At 32.8% G+C, this 22840-nt stretch overlaps 1 protein-coding gene across 5 annotated transcripts in view; it reads left to right on the forward strand.

The window, feature by feature from the left end:
* The window catches only part of LOC110024685 (origin of replication complex subunit 3), a gene marked incomplete at its 3' end in the record, with an annotated part of 82487 nt that overhangs the window by 44288 nt on the left and 15359 nt on the right, over nt 1-22840 (forward strand). For 4 of the 5 annotated variants that reach the window (XM_020724793.1, XM_020724795.1, XM_020724796.1 and 1 more), the window contains 2 exon segments: nt 3841-4028; nt 22079-22172. In XM_020724793.1, the coding sequence (XP_020580452.1) occupies nt 3841-4028; nt 22079-22172 (282 nt within the window). 5 annotated transcript variants of the gene reach the window in all.

Below are 22840 nucleotides of genomic sequence, written 5' to 3' on the forward strand. Positions count from 1 at the left end.
TAACAAATCCTCAATACATCTCGAAGTGTAAATATTAATCGTAAAACATTACAAAATATTAATTAGATATATGCAATGAATTCACTAAAGTATCTGTAATTTCTTCTCTCAACTAGATCATCTCTTGAACACTCTCCCCATTGAGTGTGTTGAAGTCATTCGTACCAAAGTCTTTCTCGAGCAATGATTGTCATGCTCGATGTTTGAATGCTTCTACAAATATACATGACAGATCTTCATTTAAGACCCTGAAATCAATATTGTATTGTCTCGAGATAGATGTCTCCGTCTTTCTCGAGCAATGATTGTCATGCTCGATATTTGAATGCTTCTACAGATATGCATGACAGATCTTCATTTAAGACCCTAAAATCAATATTGTATTGTCTCGAGATAGATGTCTCCGTATAAAATTTTGCAGTGTTGTCGTTGCAACTATTTTTATTTGATTTTTTAAGGAATATGTCGGTATACCTCAGAGTATGATCCACTTCTTCTATACATCGAATGCTCTATTTTTTAAGGAATATGTCGGCATACCTCAGAATATGATCCACTTCTTCTATACATCGAATGCTCTCTCGATAATACTCTATAATGATGAGTGCCTTTTGTTGAACAATTCAATCCTCCCTTTGAACACTTGATTGTCGCGCTTAAAATTAGGAAAGTGATACCTCGTATTGGGGAAGGGTTTTAAGAAACTTTGTTGCATCGGATATCCTGAATCAATGAGTTAATATTTCCTTGAATAATAATATTATTAGTACATCTCTTCAAAAACACTTCGTATATGACTATGAATGTACTTACTAGGGGGTGACATTGAAAATTCTTATTCACGTTGTCGAGTAGCAAATTTGAATATGCAGCTATCATGAGCTCTTCTCATTCATCCCTTAAGAATGTAAAACACATGTGGGAGTTACAAATTGCTAAGAGATTGTGTTGTAGACCCACAACATATGATATATGCAATTTTATCATTGTTGCAACGCGTGCATTGACATACATGTTATCAATTGCTCATGTACAATCCTATTTATAACATTCACAAGTACAATTATTTTTTATAAAACATGCATTCAAATTAATAAGATAAATCAATACCATGAACAATGACATGTATCTCATCTCTTTGCAAATTTCTATCAGTGTATGCCCTAAAGCAGGATCTACGAGTTTGATATATGTTGATTATCTATGTTAAAGGCTAGAATTGCTCGGAAACAGCACGAATGAACTCTTTATAAGACATAATATATAAAATGATGGCTAATACTTCTCTTGGTGTAAATCGGGATGATTCATGCAAACCATAATTATTCTACAATTCATCTAATAAATCATAAAAAAATTTTTCAACATCCGAAATATAGTATGATATTGGAGCAGCTCACCAATCCATTTGTCTACCATAGCAAATACCTAACCAGAGCAACCCCAAACACGGTCAAACAAATTCTAACCAGAGCAGCCCTACCATAGTCAACTGAACCCCAACCAGAGCAACCCCAACCACGTCCAATAAAATCCAAAACCACCATAGTCAACCGAACCCCAAGTAGAGCAACCCCAACCACAACCAATAAAATCCACAACCAACAAAAACCTAAAAAGAGTAATTTCAACCACAACCAACCAATCCTTAACTAGAGTAACCCCAATCACAGTCAACCAAACCCCAATCAAAGCAACCCCTACCACAGTCAATAGGATCCTAACCAAAGCAACCCCAAGCATAACCAACAAAATTCCCAACCAACAAAGATCTAATAAGAGCAACCCCGACCACAAAACTCTCAGCAAAACCCTATAGCACAACAACCATGAATCATAATTTCAAATAGATAACTTTTAAAAAAAAAAAATTTTAAATAGATAATTCTCAGCATAGCCTTCTCAACATATGACACCAAACCTACATAACAACAAACCCAAAAAAAGTGCATATTGTTATCGTAAACACAAAAAATATCTTTACTCCGTAGAACAACTGGAATTCATCGTAATTCCAAACATAATTTTTAGCATAACCTTCTCAGCATATGAATACAAATTTAGAGAAAACAAACAAAGAAAAGAGCACTTCGTAATCATAAACCCGTAGAACAACAAATTCCCTTAACATAAAAATGAAAACTAAAACTTCCAATCCAACAAAAGCTAAAATAGCATGGAATCCAAAACCTAAACAAAAAATTAAAAACAAAGTAGCCATCCACAAATTCGGAGTTATCAGATGGAATTCAAAATCAAAATAGCATGGAATGCACACCCCAAATTTGTCATTACAAAAAAAATCAGAGTTTGGAAATTCGGCGACAGAGAAGAAAAAACAACAACAATTAATCAATAAAGCTTTTTTGTGTGACCCTAAACCAAAGAGGAACGTTTGTGATACATGTAGATGTTTCACAATGAAGGTGGGGCTCTGATACGCCATAATCCCAAACACCAACAATGAAGACGAAAGAGAAGTCAACTTGGGGTAAATATCATGGAGCAAACAAGACAAAAGCGGAAAAGAAGAACAAAAATGGCGTCAATGGCGTCTTTTCCCAACAGTGCCGCAAACTGTTCCTCAGAACTGAGCCCCTCCCCGCAATGGCGTCTTTTCCCAACAGCGCCGCAAACTGTTCCTCAGAACTGAGCCCCTCCCCGCTGTTTATAAACGAAGGTTTTGTGAACTGGATTTTACGAAAAGTACCGAATAACAAACAAAGAAAAGAGCACTTCGTAATCATAAACCCGTAGAACAACAAATTCCCTTAACATAAAAATGAAAACTAAAACTTCCAATCCAACAAAAGCTAAAATAGCATGGAATGCAAAACCTAAACAAAAAATTAAAAACAAAGTAGCCATCCACAAATTCGGAGTTATCAGATGGAATTCAAAATCAAAATAGCATGGAATGCACACCCCAAATTTGTCATTACAAAAAAAATCAGAGTTTGGAAATTCGGCAACAGAGAAGAAAAAACAACAACAATTAATCAATAAAGCTTTTTTGTGTGACCCTAAACCAAAGAGGAACGTTTGTGATACATGTAGATGTTTCACAATGAAGGTGGGGCACTGATACGCCATAATCCCAAATACCAACAATGAAGACGGAAGAGAAGTCAACTAGGGGTAAATATCATGGAGCAAACAAGACAAAAGCGGAAAAGAAGAACAACAATGGCGTCTTTTCCCAACAGCGCCGCAAACTGTTCCTCAGAACTGAGCCCCTCCCCGCTGTTTATAAACGAAGGTTTTGTGAACTGGATTTTACGAAAAGTACCGAATAAGCGGGCTCTCAAAACACACAGAATGTGTTTTTCAAAATGGAAAGCAGGTAAAAAGCCCTCCAAAACACACCCTGAATGGTGAGAAATGTATAGGGAGAATGGTGATCGTAGTGTTGTGTTGTTGATCCCCTTGTAGTGTGTACTTGCATCCCCCTCCACCACGCATACACATACTACATCAACTTTTCTTTTACTTTGTCCATGTCTTTTTCCATTGCGTATATATTAATGTTTTTTAATATATTTATCATGTCTTAAATGATATTTTACAAAATTATTATAGAGTTAGCGTGAACACTATTTTATTGGTAACTTTTTTTTTATCGGTAACTTGTCGAGAAGAAGATGCTTAAAACCCTTGGTCCATTGATAAAATCATTAAACGAGGAACCATTTTCATGAAATCTGCATTATTGTGTAACTTGCCCAATTGTTTCCCTAAATGGGTGTTTGTTTTGATCGTATTTAATTGTGCTATAAGTTTGAACGAATAATTTTATAATGTTTTTAAACTTTTTATTCTTCCTATTTATATCTGTTTCAGTGCCTGTTTGAAGTGGGGAAACTCAGCAAAATCCAACTGCTAGATATTTTTTGCGAGGCTATTGATCCAACTTTGAATGAAAGGGCTTTTGGTCAGCACTTAGCACCATTGAATGCCTCCCGTGAAACTAATGCCAAAGTTTGTTCTGTGAATGGTGGATTCATCTCTCAAGCTGTACAAAAGATTAGGTACGCAGCTCTATCTAGAAAGAACATTACATTGTAAATTTAAAACGTTTAATAATCTTTTTCTTAAAGAAAATTACTTTTATTTCATTATTAACTTCCACGTGGTCCTGAAGCTATCTTAATTAAATGAGATGATGACTGACGGAAGTGCGTGCAATTTTATGTTGAATCATCTCATAATATAATGTTTTCTTAAATGAAAAACATACTCAACTGTTGCCCATTTCATAAATCCAACTGTCATGGTGAGTCCATAACATCAGAATTACTCTGGAAAGCCCTTTGTTAGGGTTCTCATAATTAGAAAGACAAAAATTCACCATGCGCAAATTGAAATTCACAAGAAATAATATGTATATTTGTCTATTTTACAAATTTATTAAGTAAAAATAATTGTGTGTGTGTGTGTGTGTGTGTGTGAAGATATTAAAATTGAATCAAACATTGAAATAGAAACAAAACTTAACTTATGTTTGAATTAGATGACATGATAAGTATCAAATTTATTTAAATGTTTCTAAATTTCATAGAAACATTTCTTAATAATGATGCAAATATTTGACAAAACATAAAGGTAATTATTTTATGAAATATAAAACATACATAAGAAATATCTATCATTTGTATTTATAGTTTGATCATTTATATGATCAAATTAAATTTCAGCCATACAATTTAAAATAAACAATGATAGTTCATTCATAATATAAACTAAAACAGATTCGTTGATTTATACATTTACTTTTTTGTTTTTTCAGTTCTGCTTTGCTCTATTTGGTTCTTTGTAAAAGTAGATTTAACATAGGATCCTATATATATATATATTGAATTATGGGCAAACTTTTGCTTCTCAAAATTCAAAATCAGGAGGATAGAGTAATTCCTTGCTTTTCTCATTCTATTAACCATGTTAAAAATAAAAATAAATTTAATTTTGGTAGGACGGGTCAAACAAAAATGAACCGTCGAGACGGATTTGTCGTTTGGATGCTAATAATTTAGTCTCGTTCAAATTAGAGAAAGGAGTATGATCAGAGAATAGGCACAGAGCAAAAGTAGAAGCCAGAGAAAATGGGGCAGTCGCATGCTTCTCTGACCCGAGGAACAACATCTTTGCAATATTCCAAGGGCTTGTCTACGAGAGACGATGACAGGGAGATGGATCGAGCAAGCCAAATCGAAGTTGCATCTTTGTCTTGTGTGTAGGAATTAGGAAGGGAGGAGAAGATTTAGTGTGGTTACACTGAGCCAAACCAAGCAGATTCGTATGAGAGGGGAAGAGTCGAAGCTGAGCCCCAACGAGCCTTATAGCTTCATTTGCGAGCGACGCCATTTTGCGGGAAGGGAGCATGCTCCTGTGAAATTGTCTAATCGAGCACGCAGTGAAAGCAGTGGAGTTAGGGTTGTATTTTAGTTATATAAACTGTTATGTTTTTTTAATTAATTGTTATTAAGTTAATATTAACAACTTATGAATAAAAAAATCAGTGAATTAAGATTGGGCCAACTATTGAATTAAATGATAATGAATATCAAGATTAGTGATTGTGCAATAGAGATAAGGGTTTATGGGTTTTATGATTTAACCATATTATTAATTTTAATTAAAAATATTATTATGTTAATTAACATCAAAAAGCATAGAGGAAAGGGGATATTGAATTTGAACAAGAAGAAAGTTGGGATATTAAAGGTAAGTGTTCAATCAAAAAATTATTTATAGTCACTTCAATAATAAGTTAAGTATTATAAGTTTTATTGCAATCGATGGTAGAAATCAAAGAAGTTTTGCTCCATAAGATTTGGAGACCGTAATTGTTGATTTGAACAGAAGGAGAAAAATGGAAATGTATGGTTCAAGTTTTTTAGTTTTTTAGAATAATTATTAAGTTAAATGTCTATGGTAATTGTTAATATTTGGTTTTATTAAATCAGGGATTGATGAACTTCCAATTCAAAAGATTTGTGAGTTTGGATTGAGAATTTTGCAAAAGGAGAAAGAAGGAAAATAATGCAGGTAAGGATTCTCATAAGCTAATATAATATTTACGTTAAATTAAGTTATAGGTATTAAATATTATTTTTTAAATTAATTTAAGATATAACACAAGTTAAACGATTTGAAGGTATAGTTTTATAAGGTGAAATCAATGTGAACTATTACTATTTTATTTGAATGAAATTCAATTTTTTTATTTCCAAAATATTTCATTTATCCGTTTATATTAAAAGAACTCTTATAATCAAAACAAAATTGAGGAAAATAATATGATTGTTTTATGATTTCAATTATTTTATCTTTTACACTGTATTAAATGAAAAAGTAAATGCATATACTAGTAGAAAAATTAAAATATAAATGAATAAAAGATAAATAATTGAGTCTATCATGAGTCACCCTCTTCTGATGCTGACACGATACCATTATACTTGTGCATGTTAAAAGTAAAAAAAATGATAAATGGTGTATCTTTTTGATGCAAAATGGTAAAATAAATGTTAAATGTTATATCGTTGTGATACAACATGATAAACGTTGTACCTTTATTGGTATATTTTAATTGTACTCCTGAGATAATTTCTAAAAGGAAAAAAAAAGAAAAAAAAAACATAATTTATTAAAAAGAATTCAAATGTAATTGTTTAAGATAATTAAATAAAAAATTTGTGAAATGAAAAATTCATAGTATACCTTAAAGATTAATCAACATATTTTTTTGAACCATCATGTTAGGCATTTGCATGATAAAATTTTAATTGTCCACGAAGTTCTTTAAACTTAATCTGTTGTTTAACTGTTCTTTCAAAAAGAAAACATTTTCCAAACATATATGACCGATATGAGGGAGTTTGTTTATAAGAACGGAGAGAGTTTTGATGATAGGTAGCAGACTATTTGTTATATATTTTTTCACTTTTTATTGTAGTACTTGGTTTATTGTATATTTAGATGCCTTTTTGTGTATTGTTAAAGATTAATTACTTATATATGGTGGTTTAGTGACTTTTATAATTAAATGTTATTGTGGATTAATATTATTGTTTAGAAATATTTATTTTTACTCTCCGCTTTTGCCTTGGTTAACTCTAAGTATCGGGGTCAGATCGTGACACTCTTGTGCAGTTTTAAATTTCATAAAATGTCATATAATGCATTGAGAGAGCTGCCAGACCTAAATGCTATTTTTTTCTGATACAATTGTCCCATTTTTTTCTCTATACCTTTTTTTCACATGTACATTTCCTCCCACTACCCTTCTCCTTCACTCTACTAATTTCCCTTTGCAAACTCTTGCTTTTTGTTTGCATTCAAGAAAACTTTCCTCCCATCAATTACTTCCACTCCTTGCCATCTCTCTCTCTCTCTCTCTCACTCTCTCAATGTGGTTCTTTCAAATTCATGCAACGTATAAAGATCGACTTTCGACTACTACTTAATCTTATATATGCCTTTTCTTGATGCAATTAGGAAATTATATTATGCTATTTTTATGCTTGTTTGGTGCAAGGAGCTCCTCTAAAATGTCCACGCATGCCCTGATGTGGTGGACGTGAATAGAGATCTCATCGATGTACTCCTAGCACCACGCGTAACATTTGATTGTTGATGTAGGAGATTATTTGTCATGGTGTCTTCAAATCATTTTTGCACCATTTTTGGTGTGATAAGTAATAGGGGAGAAATTCATGATGCTAAAACTTGGTGCAATTGGTAGATGGACATTGGTCCAGTGTGGAGATAACAATAGGTTTCTTTTGTCCAATAACATGCGGCAGTAGGTTTCGAGGAGGAAGTCGTCAGATGTTTGAGAGAGAACACCACATTGATCTAATCAGGTTACATGCACACCACTTAAGAGAAATCAAATGATATATGATGCCCCGAAATTGGTGAGACAAATCGATCAATCACACAAGTATATGTGTCGATCAAATAATATAAGAGAATGAGTACGCTTATCGATCCCACGAGAAAAAAGTTAAAATATTCCCAACAGGGGAAATTCTAGTTTACTAAACCGCTAAGTCTAGTTTGAACATGCAATTACAAGTAAAAGAAATGCAGTACTAAAACAGAGAAAAAAAAACAATCTATGTTTTGTGAGGTTTTACAAATATGAAAAGTTCATATTCCTATGCACTGACCAAAAGATTTCTCGAAGTATTTCTATAGAACCCACGTTATTTTTGATAACCTGGGATAAAAGCTCGTATTTAGCCTATGCCTAGGTCATAAGAAGAGTGAAAACCACTATAAAGTTAAGGGACACTTAACACTGCAGTATTTTCCAAGATTCTTTAGTTCCCTGTCTTGGTTGTAAAATCTTAGTGATAATATGCCAATTTCATTAGTTTTTTTGAACTTTTTCGTTCTTCTAGGTGATGGGCATAAGTTTTTAATCACAAAATATTTTAACATTCCGTCGTGTTCGAATTGAAGTAAATTAAATCCAAAAAAATAATATATTAACATATGAAGTTCTTGCATAGAAAGAACGTCTAGGGAACATGATCCATAGAACAAAACAATAAAATTCACATGCCTTACATTATAGGGAGCATGAAACAAAGTCAATCAAAATGCATGAGAAAAGAAAACACGAAAAATTTTTATTGCAGGTATAATAAAAAAGGTCGCAATACAAGAGGTACAGAAAACTCACTCAGAGCCAATCGGTTCTTATCAATAAACTACATTCCTCTCTGCTCAATACAAGCTCTCAAAAATATCCTCTCATACAGTTGTCGTCAACCTCTCCACTCTCACCTAAACCTCAACATAAATCTAGCAAAAAGGTACCATAGAAGTTTTCTCTTCCAACCCTATGGTTTTCTATCCAACCCTCAAGAGAGCCTTCAACTTTGGCCAAAAGTCTATCAGGTCGTGCCCTAGCTTCCCTCTTATAGCTTGGCCAAACTAAGCCAAGAAAAATCTTCCCAAATAAAGTATGGATGCTCAGTGGCGCGCCTGCACCCTTGGTCAGTGTGGGTGAGCCAGATTCGGTGCGGGTGCGTCACTGGGTCGATACGGGTGCACCAATTGGGTGGCGCCTGGTAGAGTGGCGCTAGTGTGCTAGCATGTGGGTCAGGGTGCTCTTTGGAAGTAGTGTAGGTTAACCCGGGAAGCGACATGTGTTCACTGAGTGTTCACTTGGTGAACGACGCGGGTATTCCATGCTGTCTCGTGAATTGATCATATACGGGTCTGGTGTAGCTGCGCTTAGTGTAGAAGGTTGGTGCAGCTGCGCTTCCCATGCGGTTGTGTCTGACTACAACTCTTCATCCATCTCCTATTTTGACTCCCAATTTATCCTTTTCCTTTCCCATGTGGCATAATCTTGTCACTTGCATAACACAAAATATTTTTTTCTCAAACATAATATCATGATATATAAAGGAAGCAACATGGTTATTTTAGTGAAATCACGTAAATTTATCTCGTATCAATTCCCTCGAACTTAATTATTACTTGCCCTCAAGTAATCTCATATCTCAAAGTGAACTAAAATGTTCTTTGAAGTTCTCATTTGACTTCATGATTCTTTAAGTAGATTATATAACTGTAATAAATGATTTGTAAATCTCATTTCAGAGCAAGATTTTCATTAATTCATAATTACCTAGTCATTTTTTTAATCCCCTTCTTTCTAAACCTAAGCAAATCTCAAAACCCTTATTAAAAATGATTTCATTTCTCAAAATAAATTTCTTAAGTCGATTAATAGTCAACTAACCAACCTTAAATCTCTTAACATTTTTCCTGAATAAAATATCTTATGAATTTTATTAAAAAAGTTTTTAAGTCTTATTAATTAGTAGTTATGAATTTTATTAAAAAAGTTTTTAAGTCTTATTAATTAGTAGTTATGAATTTTATTAAAAAAGTTTTTAAGTCTTATTAATTAGTAGATGATCAAGACACCAATTTTTTATTTTTATTCTCACTGCAAGCTTCTTCTCAGGGCAGTTGTCTATTATTTTAATTTTTTTTAATTCCAGGATTTTAACAATTTTTTACTTTTTATTTCTATTTTATTGTTCAAATCTACTAAGAATTACTATATCTGGTGAACACGTTTCTTTTAAGAATTTTGAATGCCTATCTCTCATATATGATAATTCTCAACTTCTTAATGTGAACTCCAAATTATTACAGTGTATTCACATGTCAAGACTCATTTAAATTTGTTAGTTGAAATTTAAAAGGCTTAAAATATTTCTGGCTAACTACTAATATTTTAACTATATATTTTTAGTTTTGAGACTATTTAAGGCTCATGTAGAAGTTGTTAAAGTATAACTCAGTTATGGTGATATTAATTTCAGTCCCATCCTTTAATGGGTATTTGCATTTCAATCAAAATATTTAAAATATCTATTTAAGTTATCGGGATTCCTAACAAGTGTACCCACTTTAAAGAGTAATCAACAGCTTAATTATGCGAATTACTTCAAGGAAAGTATACATGTATCACTCCCTTAACCAAACTTATTTTCTATCCCATGCATGCCACATGAAAAACTGTAGGAAAAGATGAGAGCATGGCATGTAATAATAGAGAATTGATACCCAAAAATTCAACATAATAAGACATCATAGCATGAAGATCGACATATGTAAAATAATAACTCCCGTAAGAATTATACCAAAACTCGTAAGATTCTTGCATGAGCGTCAAAACCAAAACACTCGAAAATAAATTCATATAAAATTCAAAACAAATTTCGAATTAAATTTCAACACTAATGCAACAGAAAACATGTTCGAAACACAAGGTAGTGCTTGGGTTGCCTCCTAAGATGATGCTTGGTTTAATGTCATCAGCCTGACTCGAGGTCAAGTCAAACCTACAAGACCTCTAGGATCAATATTCTATTTTAGTAAGCTCTGATCACTTGCCCCGTCTTTTGGTTGTACTCAAAATTCAGAATTTCTTGTAATTTTTTCTACGTAGTTTGATACCAGTCACCTAGACGGTATATAAGGGGATTTATTCAGATTATCCTTCTTAGGGGTGTATCTCAAATCCAACATCCTCCACATTACCTCCCCTTTTTATCGATCAATACTTTCTCTACTAATTGCAAGAAATTTGTCCTTTGAAGGTAAATCAAGGTTTTCTAAATCTTGAGTTAGGTTGTCCCTAAGATTTTCCGGTTCATGATCAAACTCTACTGGTTTACTCTCATACCTAAGACTATCCTCCAACTCCTTCCCTTGGGGCACTTTTTTGGGTGGTACTATAGGCTGAACTATCTCTCTAACAACACTAGAGGTTATGTAGAAAAGAAGAGCTGATTCTTCCTTAGTTACTGTCCCACAAAAGTCATCCAACTCAGCTTGCTCTTCGTTCCAACTCAGCTTGCTCTTCGAGGTTATGTAGAAAAGAAGAGCTGAAATTCAAAATCTTACCGTCCCACAAAAGTCATCCAACTCAGCTTGCTCTTCGTGGTCCAACTCTTCAAATTCAAAATCTTACCGTCCCACAAAAGTCATCCAACTCAGCTTGCTCTTCGTGGTCCAACTCTTCAGATTCAAAATCAGGCTATCTACTAACTCTGACATCCTTTGTGTTCATTGCTTAATAAGTTAGCTAATTGTTCGATTTGAATTTCTAAGGTTCTCAATACTGCAGTTTGACTTTGTAATTGATTCTCCAGAGTTAACTATCAATCTTTTCAAATATCAATTTTCTTCAAGTTAGTCGCTATTTTGGTTGTTTTAATATTCTACAAGATTGGCTTAGGGGCTACACCTTTGCTGGCTTTCTACACTAAAGTTATTGTTGTTTCAATTTAAGTTTGGGTAGGTTTTCCAATTAGGGTTATAGGTATTGTGATAGAGGTGATCAAACCTAATTCCTATGTCTGGGCCGTTCAAGACTGATGCATGCTAGTCATCAACGGGTTGACATCTTCCTGAAAGCGCTAAACGTTTTCCTGAGGGTTTACCGTTTTGAAGTGTTGAAATATTGTTTTATTTTGATTTTGATTTTTTTTACAAACATAACCACAAGAAATAATAATAGGGCGAAGAACAGAAAGAAAAATTAACAAAATTTTCTAACTTAGACTTTAGGTATTTCAACTAAAATTCTCCTAAGATTAGAAAATTTTAACGACTTTTCCTAGAAATGACACTAAAAAATTAATGCCAGAAACTACTAAGAAACAAATCAGTTAATCACGTAAGCATGCATTTCAATTAAGTAATATACAGAAATGAGTCTGCATATCAATTCCACGAGGAAAGTGTCAAAATATTCCTAACAGGGGAAGTTCTAGTTTACTTAACCACCAAATCTAGTTTGATCATGCAATTGCAGGTAAAAGAAATCTAGAGTTCTAAAACAATAAGAAGAAAACAAACTATATTTTGTGAGGTTTTACAAACATGAAAAGCTCATATTCCTGTGACACTGGGCAAATGGTTTCTCGAAGTTTTCCTATAGAATCCACTCTATTATTGACAACAAAGGATAAAAGTTTCTTCTTAGCCTATGAGTTGGTCATAAAAAGAGTTGAAACCATTATAAAGTTAAGGGGCACTTAACCCTGCAATGTTTCCCAAGATTCTCACATCCTTATCTAGGTTGCAAAATCCCAATGAAAATATTTCTATTTCATCGATTTTTTGTGGTTTACTTATTTGCTCTTCCAGGCCACAGATAGAGGTCATGGATCACAAAAGATTTTAACATTATATCATTTTCGAATCGATTAAATTAAGTTTGGAAAGTTAACACATCAACATATGAAGTTCATGCACATAAAAAGCATCGTGGAAATAAGATCCATGGAATGAAACAATGAGAAAACCACTTTCCTTATATCACAGTAGCATGAAACGACGTCAATCATAATATATGAGGAAATAAAATATAAAAAAAATCTATTACAGGCATAATAATAAAGATTACGGTGCAAGAGAAATAAATAAAAACTCTTCAGAACCAATCAGTCCTTATCAATACACCACACTCTTTACTCAATACAATCTCTTATAATTCTCCTCTCGTACAATTGCCCTCAACCGCTCCTTTCCATTTTCACCAAAACCTCAACATAAACCTAGGGAAAAGGTACCATAGAAGTTCCCTTCTCCGAGGAAGAAGATAACCCTAAGGTTTTATTTCCAACCCTAAAAGCTGTTGTGGAGAGCCTCTAAAGTCGGCGAAAATGTCCAGTAGGTCATTTCTTAACTTCCCTCTTATAGCCCGTGGTCGGCGTGAGTGCTCCTAATCTGGCATGGGCGTGCCACTAGGTCGGCGCAGGTGCGCCAATTGGTCGGTGTGTGCGCGCTCATCCCTAATAGAGTGGCGCGAGTACACCCGGTGAGCAGCACGGGTATATCATGCTCACGTTCTCATGAATTGGCCGTATGCGGGTCCAATGCTAGTGCGCTTGAGTGGCAGCATGGGTGCGCTTTGGTGTGGAAGGTCGGTGCGAATGTGCTCCATATCAGGCGCGGGTGCGCCCGACTACAAATTTATATCAGTCCACCGCTTTTGACTCTCAATTTTCTTCTTTTTATTGTTCAAGTGGCGTAAACCCTACAACCTGCACAACACAAGAAAAATATTTTTCTAAAGCGTAATATCATGATAATTAAGAGAGACGTCATGTTTTTTAATGCAGTGAAATTACGGAAATTTAGCTCATATCAATATATTACTCTATTAGAAACCCAAGGAGAAAAATAATCGTAATATCATGATAATTAAGAGAGACATCATGTTTTTTAATGCAATGAAATTACGGAAATTTAGCTCATATCAATTTATTACTCTATTAGAAACCCAAGGAGAAAAATAATCTCCAAATAAATCGACAAAAATTGTATAAGTTATCCAAAAACAAAACTAATAAATAGTATTGAAGTAAATTAACCCTAATACTAATTAGAATAATATTAAATAGGGGCCAATAGGGCTTGGTGGTTGCAGGCATGAGAAATCTCGAGATATTATTTTCATGGGATGGAACCCTTTTCCCAATTTTCCGATTGCAGGAATCGTAGGACTGTTGGATCACTAGAGCTCTCGTGTCACTTAAGAACCTTAATAGATCGCCAATGGACGTTAGCAAGTACACCTCATTGTCCCTTAGAATATTCTATCCTCGAAATTGATAACAAATATGACATATAAGGACCCTTTATTTTTAGACATGAAATCTTCTATCGAGGAATTGGTTTCGGCACCAACTTAAACAATGTATTATAAAATTGATATGATTTTAAATACCCATCAATACGTTTTGTTGCAGTGTACACACAAATAAACTCACAATTTAACTTGCAAATGATTGAAAATGAACTTATAAGCGCATGCAAAAAGTGTATAGCTGTGCTTTTAAAAGGTGTGTAACTAAAACACAATTAAATGTGCACAATGAAAATGGCCATGCACTTATTTTGTTGGTAGTGCAGCTTCATTAAAGGCATGAAAACATGAATCTTGATAATTTATAGATGTGAAATCATCTCTTGCGGAATTGGTTTATGCACCATCTGAAACAAAATATTATAAAATTGATATGATTTTAAATACTCATCAGAACTTTTGGTTGTAGTGTACACACAAATAAACTAACAATTTAAATTGTAAATGATTGAAAATGAACTTATAAGCGCATGAAAAGGTGTATAGTTGTTCATTGAAAAGTGTGTAACTCAAATACAATTAGATGCGCACAATGAAAATAGCCATGCACTAATTTTTTTGGTAGTGCAGCTGCATTAAAGGCATGAAAACATAAATCTCAATAATATTACTGGTATAAACGCTTCAAGTGGCTAAATCTAATTCAAATTGCGGCTCACTAAAATTTGTGTAGGCCAATTTAAATAATGATGTGTGTTTTAAGAAGCATACCGACTTCCCAATATTCAAAAATATTGTGAGCATGTTAATTGGCTTGGTTGTCTAAGCATCAACTTCAAAATAAACTCGAGGTGTTTCCAAATTGCTCTCAATGCTTTTTGAGGAAAATGACTTTATTATTCTGACTTTCAAAGGCTCAACTATTTCGAACTGCCTTCAAACTTGCTCTCTAGCTGAACAATTCATTGCATTGTGAGCAAATGTGCTCGAGTTAGTCAAGAGAATGAGGATTGCTCTTACTTTTTTTTGATATTGTTGGATAAAAAAAGAAAAATAAGGAAGAATATGGGAAGAGAAAAAGAAATTAGGAAAAATCTCAAATAAAAATATAAAAAAAGTTTGAGAAAATCTAAATTTATATACTTTAAATGCTGGAATAAAATATATAAAATAGTGGCAATTGACGGCAAAGGAATCTTGTTTCAGACTATATGTCTTCTTGTAGTTGGATCTCTAAGTTTTTGGAATGCTCCAAATTGCACTTGAGCATCCAAATCTGAAACAATACCGACAGAAACATCTCTGAACAAGGTTCTGGCACCGTGCCAAATGTATCTAAAAAAGAAGAGCAATGTGAGCGTAACATACCCAAAAGTGAACCAACCCCTTGGCTACTACGAAAAACACCATCGGATTTCAAAGTGGCTTGATCTAATTCAAAAATTTCACCCAATTGGGCATGTATAGCATACTTTTTCTCAATAGCCGGATCACTATAAATGACTCCATTGAGCTTTTCGAAATAAAATTCAACAATTATCCCTACTTATTCAACGCTATGCTTGGATTCTGCCCTCCTAAAATGAACATCAGCCCTCACAGTTCCGTCTGCGTCTACTAAAACTGCTGAAAATGTTTCAAAGATGGTAGACTTACGACGTACAAAGAATTTGTGCCCTTCTTTATCTCTAAATATGGGTGCCCTAACCACCCGAAATTATTCCATCTTATTTATCCATTGAGCCTGCACTGAAGAATCTATTCCATCTTATTTATCCATTGAGCCTGCACTGAATAATCCTCCTTTCATTAGATTATTACCAATTTAATCATAAAAAGCTAATTTTTCTCAATATTAATGTATTAATTATGAATATATTAATTTAATTGTAATAAGATAATACCAGATATATATATATATATATATATATAGTATATGTACATACTATATAGATAGTAATAGTAAAATAGTAAATTTCAATTAGAATTTCTTTAGTAAATGATCCAAAATGAATAGGTGTGGAAGCTATAATTGTAAACCACGATCGAATCTATGGAAGCATGGGCTTGTACATTTCTTTTAGTTTCGATTAGGGATAATTTTTTTCGCTATCTTTTTTTGAGAACCACCTAAAGTTCCAACTAAAAAATCAAAATTATTTTTCATTATTTCCATTAAGTAATGAGCCCCAATATGAATATCGAGGATCATTATTATTTTAATGTGTTACCCTCGTTTTTAGGCTTGTGACCCCCTTTTTCTCAATTGATTAGCTCTACAATAAAAAAAAAAAAACCAAGACTATATTCTTCACACGTCAAGGGTAAAGTTGATATGGCCCAAGCCCGATCAAGGTTTAAAAGAACTATATTCAGAATCAAGATGTCGTTAATACTTGAATTTAAACTTCGATTTTGAATCGATTGATGCATTGGTTTTGATTGAAGAACACATTGACAACAACACAAACAACAACAACAACAAAGCCTTAATCCTACTACGTGGGGTCGACTACATGAATTCTTTTTCTCCATTCTGTCCTATTTAGTGTCATATTTTCATTTAGTTCTAATAAATTAAGATCATTTTTTATACAATAAGCCCAAGTTTCCTAAGTCTACCTTTGCCTTTCTTAACATAAACGAATCGAAAACATCTACTCTCCTAATCGTATCATTAGATGGTTGACGTTTACTGTGACCAAACCATCTAAGACGGCTTTCTCTGATTTTGTCCGTCACTGGAGCTACACCAACCCCATCACGGATATATTCTTTTTGCATTTTGTCTCTAAATGTAAAGCCACCCATCCACCTAATCATTCTCATCTCTGCAACACTTAACTTAGTATTGTGATTGAAAAATACATGAAGTTGTAAAAATAACAAAAAATTGAAAACCGCATACAATTCATTAGAAATCATAACCCAGTACATAGAAGACATATTATAAGAAGGCATACAAACTTCAACAATATCAAATAGAAGTTTTGAGTTCACAAAACATTAAAATTAGTAATATATGGTCGAATCAGATTTAAATGAAGTATTTTATGAAATAAAATCAATTTCATTCTTAATATCATCATTACTGAGATTGTTTAAAGAATTTTCATGCATCTAATAGCTTTATCATCTTCCTCACCAGTCGTGTGATTCATCCCATTCATCTTCTTTTTTATCAACATTATAACTCAAAAAAAGGAAAAATTAAATTGAAATTTATTGCACATTTTATTGTGAATTTACTTTGCCAACCTTTTGGGTTATTTGATGTTTGACCATGTTTGCATTTGGTAAATCTTTGCTAATTTTTACCAACTTTCGTTACATTAACAGCACATTTACTAGTTCAACAGTACATTCATCATTTTTTATCCTCATCTAGTTTAACCACTTATTTATCATTCAGCGGCAATGTATTGATATTCAAATGCTCATCTTTTCTGCGTGAAGTTAACATGGGATGTCTATCCTTTTATTTCTTATTTTACATCATAGAAACCAATTTATTTATCATAACTACAAGCAAATGATTTCTTCTTTTTGATTCACTTGGTTGAATGTGCTCTAAGCTGAAGAATTTAAGAATCTAAATGCAAATGCATTTATTTCTGGTGTTTCTTCTCCGAAGTGCATCTATCAATGCCTAAATCAGTATTTAGAAAAAAAATAAAATGAGAATAATATTAATAACTTATTTAACAAACTTAATCATAAGTTTAGTAAAGTTGTTAGACATCTTGCTAGTTGATCGGGTTTTGTGTGATAATTGGGTGGCTCTTATATCAAATATTCCTTTTTTCTGTGATGAATTCTTCAAGTTCTCTGATAAATTTCAAAAAATTTTCTACTGAGCTTATATCTTCTCTATACATTTGTACAAATAAATATTAACCTTTATGTATTCAAAGAAGCTATCATTAAAATAAAATAGAGGATTTAGAAAATCTCTAGTAAATTGCAAACCAAATATAAGTTGATTTTTTTTTTCCACATAAGCTCTGTTTTATATGTTTGTTATCCTTGTCTGTAGCATTATATATAAAACCCATTGTATGCTTTTTTCACCGTCAACCATTATCACCACTTCAACAAAAGACTGTGGTTTTAAGAGCGTCTGCTATACAGTGCCAAAAGGATTATGTATTAAGATAACAATTTCACTTGTTTCCCTCATAACTTTTGACACTATCATTCTATTCTTGGGAAGTAATTGTTATCTCATATTAATTCCTTAATCCGATAATATTTTGTAAATACAAATAAGTTATAACAAATATTATGATATTTAGACAGAACATCGTTGCTAGTCATTCGTCTCATTAGACTCAAATATCTAATCATGGTTGTAGATAAATTTGCCTGCTTTTTTTAATTTAAGTATTTATATGTTGTGACAAGTCTCCAAGCTTTTATTGCATCAAATCAATATGTTGGTTTAACAAGGAGCAAATATAAATTTTGTTTTTTCATTACATCCTCTTTGTTATCTTGTATGCACTTGCATTGTTTGTTATCACTTGAACAACTAGATGTCTCCATCTTCCAGAATGATATCATCATTCATTGTGAATAATAATGGTAAAACCTTATCAAACTTTGATTTGTCAACTTGAGAAACATCATTCCAATAGGATTATTCACTAAAATGCTGATCAAGCTTTGACTTCTTATGTCTTGTAACCATTTGATATATTGAAAATCCAATATGTGCCTATATATTCTTTATTTGTTGAATTATCTTGTCACTAGTACTCATTTCTTCCTACAATATTCATATGTTTGGAGGTTTCAATCCTCGATCATAGTTCCTAATAGCGCATACTTTACTGAAGAAGGATGGCCTTCTAGTGTTAAAAAGAAAATAATTTTCATAAAATAAATATCAAATATCCATAGATATTTGGTTTTGATGTTCTTTAGAATTGATTTGTCAACATATTTGAGAAACATCATTCCAATAGGATTATTCACTAAAATGCTGATCAAGCTTTGACTTCTTATGTCTTGTAACCATTTGATATATTGAAAATCCAATATGTGCCTATATATTCTTTATTTGTTGAATTATCTTGTCACTAGTACTCATTTCTTCCTACAATATTCATGTTTGGAGGTTTCAATCCTCGATCATAGTTCCTAATGGCGCATACTTTACTGAAGAAGGATGGCCTTCTAGCGTTAAAAAGAAAATAATTTTCATTAAATAAATATCCAATATCCATAGATATTTGGTTTTGATGTTCTTTAGAGGAGACTGTCGAGATATTTTGATGTTGATCATTAATTTTAGAACCAAAATCTTCAATTAATTGATTCATAGGTCCTCTAATTTCTTTGCTGAAAATAGAGGCACTACCGCTAGTAGGACCTCAATTGGGATTACAAATAAGAATAGCCCTAGAATCTGAAAAACTAGAATATAATTCATTCACAACTATTTCATCTATGCTTTGTTTGTGTTGATGCCTACTTGTGTATTGACATTTAAATAGTTTGGTATCTCTTGTTTATCTTCAACTAGAACTTTCTCACATGGCCCCACATTTTTATGAGTTTAAGCTAAATGATTCTTTTGTATTTTAACATCTGTGATGGTCTTACTATAAAATTTGCATTTGATATATTTGTTGACTTTCTGCTCCTGCCGTGCATCTAACTTAGCTGTAGTCCCATAATTCTAAGCAACATTTCTCTTATCTCAAACTTTTATTATTGTAGTTTACAAAGGATGAGTTGAATGCAAAAAATGTTCTATGTTAATTGTGAAAAATTTATAAAATAATCATTTATTGAAGGACATGCAACACTTTTTTTTAGCTATTTTTATTCCCTAAAATAATTCCAATCATCATAAATTGCAACTCCTAGTAATAGGGAAAAATAAATCAATAAATTCGATCAACTATCTTAACAAATCAGGTTCATTTTGAATCAGAGCCTTGCTCAATTTAAAGCTTAACAAAAATTTGAATCTTGATTTCCTATGCTTATAAATATTATGGCAAAGCAGATTCTATTAAGCAAGCTTTATGGAGGAGCAAATCACTAAACAAACTAACAGTCTAGAAGGAAATAAGTAATGATTTGATTAATTCACTTTATGAAATGAACTAATATTATCTTTCATTAATATAGGATCAACAAATATAGATGTTAAGCTTTTAGGAATTTTCCTCCTCAAGGTTAGTGCATTTAAATCTCTGAATTATTAGATAATTTTGATCAAGGGTCTATTTTGGGCAGTGCAGCTTGTTGAATAATTTGCTGATAAGCTGATTAAAAATAATCTACTGATAAGCTAGATGCATTGGCTATTACAAATTTTTATTTTTTTTGGAAAAACCAAACTGCAGCCAGAAAGCTGTCACTGCATCTAGATAGGTGCGGTGTGAAAATGTAGAAAGCTGCCACTGTACCTAGATAGGTGTGGTGTGAAATTGCTATTTTCAGCGCTTTGAAAATGCATAAGCTGCCAAAACTCTATTTACACAAACAGACCTGGTGCGTTTTTAAAACGCCACCACACCAAATAAGCTGTCCCAAATGGGCCCAAAATGAGTGAATGTCATTTACTTTCGCTTATTGTTTTTCCTGCTTTAAAATCTAGACTTTGGGAATGTTTGAGGGTGCTTGGAGTTTTAGATCAATGGCTCTTCTTGCTTTAAAGATTGGAGAGGGAGAGAGAAATCAATAAGGATTGTAAGTGAGAAGAGAGTGAGAGGGATAAGAGATTGCTAGGTAGGAGATTGGGAGTGGAAGATGGGCCGGATTTGGGGAGAGATTGAAACAGAGGAGTGGGGGAGTGAGGAGGGGAAGACAATAGATTGTCAGAGATTATCGGGATTCAAGAGGGGAGATGCCAAGAGAGAGAGAGAGAGGGGATTAAGCCTCTAGTAAAATAAAATTAGTGGTTTTAGTCTTTTATTAAATCTAGGCTTTAAAAAATAAGAAAAAAAACTTGGCTTTAAATGAAGCATTAGGATTGAATGTAGGAATTTATTGTAGCAGCCTAAAATTAGGTTTTCTAATAAAAAATATAAAGAAAAGGTTTTTTTAAGCAATTCAAAATGCATGCCTTGGTAGGTTTTGAAATCCTAAAATTCAAAACCCATTCCTTGATTACCCGAGGAGTGGGTTTCCAATGTGGGAGAAAAATATAGCTTTTAAATATCTTAACCATCATCATATAGTGAAATGTTTTTTGAGGCATAGGTTTAAAAGGTTTCTTTAAAACAACGAACCCAAAGAATATTTAAAACCTGGTGCTTTATCTAATATATTTAACATGAGACTACTCAAATATAATAAAAGCAGGCTGTGAATCTTCAAAGTTGATATTCGTATATTGCTAAAGGACAAGAACTGTATTTGATAGTGAATATCATAGTTTCCAAGCTCTTAATGATGGTTTGTACGTTGACATTTTGCTATGCAATTTATCCTTTTATGCAACGTTACATTTTGTTTTCTAATTTGGCTACCTTGCTAACATGAATGCATAAGCAAACCACTTATGAAAGCCTACGTTACAGTATCACCAGGATCGTTGCCTTATTAAACAACCATTTTGTTGCCTTGTTAATCTTGGGTAAGGCATGAGACGTGTTTAAGTTGTCTACTGTAGGTTAAACCAGTTGAATATCTGTTTGGAAGGCTAGATTTTGTGCTGAAGAATTTGAGAGAAATAATAATGTTTCATAATTTAAAATGTTGTTTAATAGTTGTAATTTTGGTTATACTTTTTTGAGTTTACAACGGTATTAGATAAAATATGGGTGTGTTATTGGTATTTATGTTCTTGTGATATGCATGCTTTAATTTATATATATTTACTCTAATCTAAAATCTCTTCTTACTTTGTTAATATGCATGTGAAGAAGTATGAAACAGTAACCACATGTTGCTACTTTTGATTTTTCTTGCTGTTTATATTTTAACGTTGTGGACTTTCTCATTGGTTAGGGAACTTCCTTGTGAAGCCCTTTGTCATTTGCTTGGCCTGTGGCGCCTTCATATGGAAGAAGCAACTGAGGTACCATAATGATTTCCTGTTATTTACTTGAATATTTCATTCATAAGTTGTTATAGTTTGAACCTCGGGCCTTCTGGAAAGTATACAATTTTGTCAAGTTTGGCAAATTTCTTTTTTTTCTTTTGTAAATTGTTCATCATTTGATGGTTAGTGGGCTAGCTAGCCAAGTTATGGAACCTCATTTTTTTTTTTTAAATGTTGGCCTCTATACATGTTCCATAACTCTAAAAAATCAAACACGACATTGAAAATGAACAATGGATGTAGCATCATATAAGTCGAGTTCGAGTTTTATCAATTACAATCGAAATTAGTTGAAACTTTTCCTGTTCGTAGAACGCCGATGTGCGTAGTGCATCATAATTTTTAAGGAAAGCATCCCCTTAGTCAATTCTATATATCATGGTAAAAAATGGTGAATGATGATCGAGACATTATGTATATTATATATTGATTGCCTGAATCACTATCAAAATTTCTTAAATGTCATACATTTGTCGAATTGATGATTTTGGTGCATCTGGAACATTGAAAGAACATGACTTCTTGTGTTGTCAAATGGTCACCCAATGGATGTGATGGAATAAGGATGCGAACAAATTGTAGTCAAAATGCCTCAAACACAATTGAAGTGAGAGAGAGAGAGAGAGAGAGAGAGAGAAGGGGGG

The sequence above is a fragment of the Phalaenopsis equestris genome, unplaced genomic scaffold, assembly GCF_001263595.1.
Source record: "Phalaenopsis equestris unplaced genomic scaffold, ASM126359v1 Scaffold000267, whole genome shotgun sequence".
NCBI classification, from domain to species: domain Eukaryota; kingdom Viridiplantae; phylum Streptophyta; class Magnoliopsida; order Asparagales; family Orchidaceae; genus Phalaenopsis; species Phalaenopsis equestris.